Source organism: Chanos chanos, chromosome 2 (assembly GCF_902362185.1).
Source record: "Chanos chanos chromosome 2, fChaCha1.1, whole genome shotgun sequence".
NCBI lineage: Eukaryota > Metazoa > Chordata > Actinopteri > Gonorynchiformes > Chanidae > Chanos > Chanos chanos.
Genome location: NC_044496.1, coordinates 26,573,020 through 26,581,565, shown reverse-complemented (window position 1 = coordinate 26,581,565; position 8,546 = coordinate 26,573,020). Strand labels below are relative to the sequence as shown.

The following is an 8,546-nucleotide window of genomic DNA, read 5'->3' as shown; positions in this document are numbered from 1 at the left end:
GTGCTTAATTTAATTCTGCTCAAGCAAAGTCACATTTCCAGTTTAATTACTCTCAGAAGTGAAATCAAAGCGTCATCTTCATGTCTTCGATAACACAGACTTATGTAAGAACTACTGAAAGAACATTCATTTTCCACATGCACAGGATCAAAAAACACAGGTAAATCCAAAACCAGGTCTTAGTTTTAAGAAGGAGCTTGTTTGTGAGTCATTTATGTGGTTATTGCACAGCTCTATTAAATGTCTTGGCTGACAATGCGGAGATGAACAAAACTGTCACAAATACCTTATATACCTTACGATTATCCTGAGCAAAACATTAAGAGTGTGAATGGTTGGATATATGTTTTGATAGTTGGTTAATTAGGAGCCATCCATAAAAATTTTGAGACACATAAATCATAGGGCTGCAATGCATCATGATTCAGTCCAACACACTGTGTGTATATGTGGCCTTGTGTTTCACATTGCCAGTAATATGCCATTAACAGATTTGATTGTGACTTTAGAAAGATATCTCATACCACAGGATTTCTCAGTTACCAAGATAACATTGAAGACAGTTTTGACTGTTGATCTGATGTTATGTTGCTACCTTAGAAATCTTGCTAATGTACATACATGCTAATTTATAAACAGAAAACAACTCCCAAGATGCTGCATGATCAAAGCACTTAAAAATGTAAATCACAATGAGTGATTTATTTAATGCATAAAATGAGAAATATGACAATAGATGGCACACTTTTTATTAATGTAGTGTTTCGTTGTTCTCTACTGAGAGCAGAACAACTATGCCACCTGTTGACCATTTGACTGAACTGTATCTTTTGAACCATCATCGTCATAATCATCAACATCATCATAGAAATTCCATGTTTCACATGCCACAAGACAACATTCAAAATGAATCAGAGATTGACTAAAAGGTTACAAAAGATGTAGGTTTTAATTCTAAACAAATTATCAAATGCCTCTTTAACAGTGGGGCATAAGTCAAACTCTTCACTATGGAGTACACAGAGTAAAGCTCCACAGTAAGAACCAGGGGTTGCTAGTTCTAATCCCAAGTAGAACAGCAGGGATGTTGATTTTTGGTCAGATAGCGGGAGGATTTCACATCCCTGCTGCTCCACTGGCCCTTTTAACTGTAAACTTAGCGGGAGGATTTCACATCCCTGCAGCTCCATTGGCCCTTTTAACTGTAAACTGCTCCAGACCTGCTGTCAAATGCTACCCCTGGTTCCTTACCCCTTACCTTCTTACTTCCAGCAAGGAAAGCCTTAAAAAACTGAGTCTATTTCTGCTGTTCCTTTTTCTCCACTCACTAGTGGGGTTACAAAGAGGACCGTGGCTAAAAACAGAACAGAAAAAGTGAAGTCTGCATCCAATGCTTTATTTCCATTTTTTTTTAATAAAGTGAGGAAACAAAAGAGATTCAATCTTTCTATACATAGACGCTTTCTTTTACCCATGTAAAAATGCTCCTCTTATTCTCACATCACAAGGCTGTATTGGAATATGGTAAAAACAGAACATTAAAATAAATTGAAACAATCCGCAGAATTTCCTTCACCCCTTGGAGGTCTGTCAAAAAGCTTTTAGTGCAGAATGGTGTGCAATATATGCAATCAAATGAATCAGCGCATTTTTAAAGGCCACACAGTGAATCCACACTGTAAACATATGCACTTATATGATACTCTCCAGAGCACAACAAAAAAGCACTGATTTAAAAAAAAAAAAAAGCTCTATGATCAAGGCATAAAATAGAAAAAAAAAAAAAATCAACTAATCTCAACTAATGTATTTCTTTATAGCAAAACACATCATTTTTCATAATTTTAAAATAATGATTATTATTCATTTACTCTTTTACCCATACAATGACAGCGACAAGATCTTGCTGGGCAACTGTGTTTTATAACCTTGTAAGAGCTCAGATAGAACCTTAGCTCTGAGAAACTAGTTACTAATTTTTTGTAGGTAACATTTGTGGACTGTGTTGGTAATCCGAAAAATTTGTGCATCTAATGAAAGAGATGTTTCTGTACATTTATGAAGTTGTTGTTTCACTGGAAGCATTGGAGTAGTTTTACTATTTTTTTTATTGATATCTTTAAGTAGTTAGATGGAATACTTTGACAGCATTGTCACAAAAGCCAATGCTCTAATATACAGCCAATGTGACAATATAATTTTAAATGAAAGTAGGATGTGATGCTAAAACAACAATTCTCCTCAGGTCCATAGCTGTGAAGTATTGGCATGGAAGATCAGGTTATAACTTGAAAGGCCTTGACCCCTCGAAAGTGCCCGAAGGTCCACAACAAAAGGCGGAGCAGGTAACTCTCCGTCCAAGCTGTAGATGGTGCAGGCCTTAAACTGGCAGGGCCAGTCCATCCAGGCATAGCGTAGAGCAGCTACATCACTGATGGGACACTCCCCTATTGACAACACAACATAATCTGGACCCTGATACTTCAGCGGAGCACTTAACCAAAGAGACTCCTCACTGCACAGCTTCCCCCCTTGGGAGCAGCAAATCTATGAGGGAAGACAAAACATCAACAACAACAGCAAAAACACAAAACGAGTAAGACTGCTCTCCACTACAAATTACAAGTTACACAGAATCTTCTTGATTTTAACTCTTACTTGTTTAGTTATTTTTATAGAAGACATAGTTTGCCCTGCTTACCTCAAATAAATCACTGGAAGGCTTTATAGTGATTTTCTGATCGTAGGTGATTCTTGTGAAACCCTCATTCTTATCAATCATTTTAAAGTAAGGCCCATTGAAGGTTAAAGCCTTTTCCCCATAGGCCACAGCTCTGGCCCCCAGCACCAGTCTGTGGGCTACGTCCTGTTTGTAGCGTGGGTGAATGCTACAAAAAAGCCAATCGAAAAAAACGAAACAAACCAAACAAACAAACAAAAACATGCACTCACTACTATTGATACATATAATTGTTACAGTGACGGATAAAAGCTTCTGATATGAAACCAATATGGCGAATAAATTCTAAAATAAATCTTGCCAGTAAAAAGGCATAGCCATCGTCATGTTAGCCATATTGTGAAATGGACTCTTTGTGTTACATTATAAAGGTCATATTATCTTTTTCCGTAGCTAACATATACCTTTCCCTCATGTAAAAATGTCAAATGAAATTTCCCCCATTTTTGGTCTCTGCACTTCTCCTTACCTTCCCCAGGGAGAGCGCAGATCTGGTAAGTCCAAAGCAACGGCCATGAAGGTGTTCTTCATGCGCTCATTGGGGACATAGCCGTAGTCTGCCGTCTGATGCCAACGGATCTCCGGAAATCCATCCGGAGCGCATGGCTTATATGTGCATAGCTAGCAACAAACATGACCCAGGGTGTGTTAGAGTGAGGGTGATTTCCTGTCGTAATGTACCACCACCACAGAGTCTCGTCGAATGAATCAAATGTTACTGCACTTTGTACTTCAGGGTCTACAGAAGAGAGAGGAAAGTTCATGAAGGCACCTGTACAAATCCAAAGGGGAAGTCTACTGCAGTCTGGCCACCAGATCCCTTGTTAAATGCCATCCTCCAATCGTCAATCATGGCAGGGAAAGAGCAGTTGTACTTATCCCGGTTATGCTGGGCATTGGCTTCACCTGAGAAAGGAGAATACAGCGAAGGAGCTTTGTACAAATTCACTGAGATCATAGCTAAAGAGTGACACGAAGACAAAAGGACACCATTGTACTTAAACTGTTACCTTGGTACCAGATGGCCCCTTTTATGGTCATTTTGAGTAGTGGATGAATCATGGCATTCCACAGAACAGAACTCTTCCAGGCCATAAAGGACAGTGGCAAAAAGTAGCTTCATTCATGAGATTTATTGTGGAGAGTGGTGGGATACGACACAATGGAAAAATAAGCACAGATTACAAGATCTTTTTTTTTTTTTTTAAAAAGGTAATCTAATCTATCGATCATTCCAATTTTAACAGTTAAACGTTACACACAAACAGAGAGATTGCTGCTCTGTCGCAAGGTGCATGTTGTTTACTTAAATACATATTTATCGGAGAGAAACATTAAATCGACACAGATTCTGTTGGTAGGGAGAGCACTTTCTACCTGTCCATGGAGTTTTTCAGATCACATTTCTTCAGTGCCCTAGGAGAAGACCACGCTTCCACGGGGGTTCCTCCCCAACATGACTCCACTAACCCTACTGGGTATTTCAGGGTGTCATATAGGTAACGGCCAAAAAGCCAGCACACTGCTGAGAAGTGGGTGAAGTTTCCTCCGTTGAGCAGCCCTACATTGGAAGGCATGAAAAAGCATTGCAGTTACAAGACACATTCATGCTAGCCATGCACAGCAAGAAAAAGTTGAGAGCTGTTGTGATAAGGATAAAGTTCACCAGTTTGACATTTGATAGTGAGGTACAGTGAACATACGGCACTCTCATGTGATAGTCCATGGCTGTGCACAAACGATCATCCCTCATCCCTGACAATGGATGGGTTTATGGTTTTACGAGAGGGTTGCCAAAACCAGTAAACTCACCCACTTTAGCTTTATGATGTACTCTCCCTAAAGTGAAAATAATGGTGTAACAGCATCACATGATTTGACATTTTATCCATTTATCTATGGATAAAATGTATAATCAGTTCATAAACATCTCCCTTTTTATTCAGTTTGTGATCAAGTTGGTGCACACTTAATTCATTATGGTCACAAAACACTCTTAAATGACTTAGAATGAATGGATTCATAGCATTATTAACTTATGTTATGTCGAGGTTAATGTTTGATAAGAAGACCCTGTAATACAGCTCTTGACTTGTTCTCTCCGTTCTTTTGACAGCTCCAGACCATCTTGTGACCAGTTTGTCACATGTGCTCATGAGTTGGTAAATACCTGCTGAGGGAACAGACCAGGGAATCGCCACCCCTGCCAAATCAGTCAACTCAGTCTGGCTTTCCGTCAAGGCAACCTGGAAGATCCGTACAGACGGGTACTTGGAGGCAATGGCCAGTTCCTCTGATGCGTTAATTACCTGAAACCAGACAGGAGATATATACAAACTTGGCCCTCTTCCAACACACATCTGCCATTCTTATAGGAGACACACAGCAGCCGTCACCCTCTCTTACTCATACAGAGCACGGTCGTACTGAAACAGTGCTGCGCTAGATCTTTCTAGCATTAGCAGTAGTTCTATTATACATGTTCAGGTGAGGCTGAGCAAAACATCTACATCTTTCATGTTACTTTGGACATCATCATAATGAGAGGCCACAGGATGGCTGCTATAGAGAGCAGACTGCACATACACAGATTGAGTATAACCAAAAAACAAAGCTAGTGCAAAGAGACAGACTTAAAAGCTGGCTTGCAGTAGCATCAGTTCCATTATTATTATTATTATTATTATTATTATTATTATTGTTGCTAGTTCTAGCATTTGTAGAGAAAGAGTAGTTAATCTTAAGAAGACTCTCAGATTCATGTCCTCTTATATCAATATTATATTAACTTGCCATGTCTGTTTTCCTTTCTGCTGTGGCATATTTTCACTAGTGAAATACTTAATACACGAACCAGTGAACTACATGACATTTCATATACACCCAGTCAAAAGTCAGTTTCTTAGCAGTGAAAATGGTTAAGATGGTTAGCACTGGTCTCTGTGTATTCATAAAGCTCATCTTGGTTCTACTGATGAGGGAAATGACATGGAAAGGATTATGGTTGGAATCACCTGAGAAATCGTGAAAGCCATGTTACTCTGTCCACCACATAGCCAGATGTCTCCAAACAGCACATCTGTAAGGATGATCTTGGAGGTTTTGTTCTGAACTGCTATCACATTGTACGGTCCCCCAGCCTCCACTGGGGGAAGAGTGACCGTCCAAATGCCTGCCATGAAAACACCGACCTGTCAATTTGCCAATTTTTTGTATGTCATGTTCTATATTTTATACAGATTTTCTTCATTTGATGTGAGAGAGTAAAAAAATATTTCAATCACTCTTACTGCCCCAAGAGAGAGAGACAAGTAAAAGTTAAAGTAGGTTAAGAGTGTTTTACATTCAGTAAAACAACATGCCAAATCGTGAATCATAGCACATTTGCTGTCATAAGATCTTTTGTAGCAGATAACTTGTAAAGCTGGTCCTGGAGGTGGAACTAAAGCTTGGTATGTTGAAGAAGACTATTGTACTGTGAGGCATAACGTGAGCTCTATACAGTATCAGCCCTGGAAACTAAATTATTAAATAAGACAGTATGTGAAAATGTTTTGTTCTACAGAAACACAAAATGAAACACAGTTAAAAGACTGACAAAGAAACAACAGAATACGAGACATCATATGACAGTACAAACCGAATATAAGAACACAGGTATTCACCATTTATGACGTTTGTGGAGTATGTGCTATTCTCCGGCAGTCCTTCAATACAGACAATGACTTCTGCTCCGGTCGTCCCGTATCCCCACAACACTGCCCGTTCTGGGGCTTTCTGTAGAACCATATGATCCCCATAGTACGATGCAAAGCGAAACTGATCTGGAAAAACAAATGAGACATATATTATTACAGCAGTTAAATGTGTCTGCGATGTGACTGTCACGTGAAGTATAAATGATATCAAGTTACCTCCTTCTTCAGGCTTTTAACAGAATCAAGGAAATATTTTGACAGACAAGCTAGTTAAAGTTGTTTACATAGTCTATAATGTTAGCGTACGCTTACCAGCGAAAACAAGCGATGACAGGAGGCTTAGTAGAAGCGCAGAACCAACCGCTGGGTGCATTTTCAAATATTCAAAACAAGGAAATGGAGCACAAGGGATCCCTTATAAACATTTCCGCATGAGACCAGTGGGCGGAATGGGAGAGTGGGCGGGAGGGGGGAAATGCCCCTTTACTAATTAACTATGGCATGAGGTTGAGGCCAAATTTTAGGTTAGAAATCAAAATTACAATCTAAAGGACGAAGGGAGAAATCGAGATATTTGGAAACGAAGTACGGGGTACGAAGCGGCCCAAATATAAGACGTAATTGTAACGCGTAATCCGAAAGGGCAGTGCAGTAGGAGCCAATCATCCACGAGAAACAACTCAGTAACGTAACCATAACCAAAGAACCTGCACCAGGCGTCACTGTTGCCTTGCATTTGATTAACGAGCGACGCGTTTAATCACTGATCTCTACTGCAAACAGCTGGCTTGCCTTCCTCCCTCCCTAGCCCCCAGATGTTTCTGATAATCCATAATTAACCTATTATTTTAATTAACCACTCAACAATATCATCAATCCTGGTCTGGTGCCGAGACTACAGGGGGGTGTTTCAGAAAGCAGGTTTAGTGAAAACTCAGAGTTAGTTAACTGAGAGTAAGCAGTAAACCTCCTAATAGAAGAGTCCTGTGGCTTCATTCTCCTAGAAAACAAAGCCATAGGGCTCTTCTATTAGGATATTTACTACTTTCTCTAAATTAACTAACTCTGAGTTTTCACTAAACCTGCTTTCTGAAATACCCCACAGGGATGCCAGGTAACAAGAAAACAAAACAAAACAAAACTTGTCTTGTTGGTCACTGGTTCTCAATCTATTTCTCAGACATTTTTGTTTCAGCCCATAGCTAGCCTACCTGACTCCACCTGATCACCTAATCATCAAGCCCTAGATCCTTTCAGCTGTCTGTGATAAACAAGACAAACAAGGACTAAAACAAAGAAATAATCAGGACAGAAGGCACCCTGAGGAATGAACTGAGAACCAGGGGTTTCAGACATGATTTGGTCTAGTACTACATTACAGGAAAACCACACTGTATTTTGTGAAACATTTTAAATGGTGAAAGGAGCTGAAACTCTGATTCTGGGCTTTTAGCCTTCCCCTTTGGTTTTATTAAAGTAGCGCATACTCCCCCCACTATGAGTATACGCTCTAAACTATGTGTGAAGGAACCGGGGGTGTGGGAAGGCATGTCTCTTCCACACTTCTGTGTCACTTAAACAGATTAACTATGTCTGAGAGACCGCGGCTCAGTGCTTTGACAATGTGTGTCAATAATTGGATTTTCATTAGCATACATGCATTTGCAAGTCTGCCTTTGTGCAGTGCGAGAATGAAGTGCCTGTACCGGAGTGATCTTGTCTTTACACTCCTACTCACTCATATTTATAGAGTCACTCGCTGGCAGAGTGTGTGTGCAGAAGAAATACATCTCTATACAGGGAAGCAAAAGCAAGCTTTAACAATTACACAGTGATCGCAACACTTCCCTTTTAGGTTTCTTGGTACTTTAACTGTGTGAGAGAGTCACTTCTAATGTACACAGATTGTCCCACAGTACTAATACCATAGCTGTGGTCTTTTGCAGTTGAAGTTCTAATGGTCAGTTGCTGTACCTACAGGTACACAGATCCTCCTATGTGTCCTTCCAGTGCAGCTCTGAATAGGACATTGAGCCTTCTAAAGTGTTCGAATATGAGATAAGAGAACATCATACTTGTACTCTGGTGAAAAGTATTCTCAGCATTCT

At 39.8% G+C, this 8,546-nt stretch overlaps 1 protein-coding gene across 1 annotated transcript; it reads right to left on the bottom strand.

The window, feature by feature from the left end:
- Positions 1 to 1,729: 1,729 nt before the first annotated feature.
- On the bottom strand, positions 1,730 to 6,862 carry siae (sialic acid acetylesterase). Its single transcript, XM_030765819.1, has 10 exons — positions 6,751 to 6,862; positions 6,406 to 6,564; positions 5,755 to 5,912; positions 4,911 to 5,049; positions 4,118 to 4,301; positions 3,751 to 3,857; positions 3,513 to 3,646; positions 3,210 to 3,361; positions 2,702 to 2,888; positions 1,730 to 2,547 (listed from the first exon to the last, which is right to left on the bottom strand). The coding sequence occupies exons 1-10, from the start codon at positions 6,809 to 6,811 to the stop codon at positions 2,242 to 2,244; spliced, it is 1,587 nt and encodes a 528-aa protein (XP_030621679.1). The 5' UTR covers positions 6,812 to 6,862; the 3' UTR covers positions 1,730 to 2,241.
- Positions 6,863 to 8,546: the final 1,684 nt, after the last annotated feature.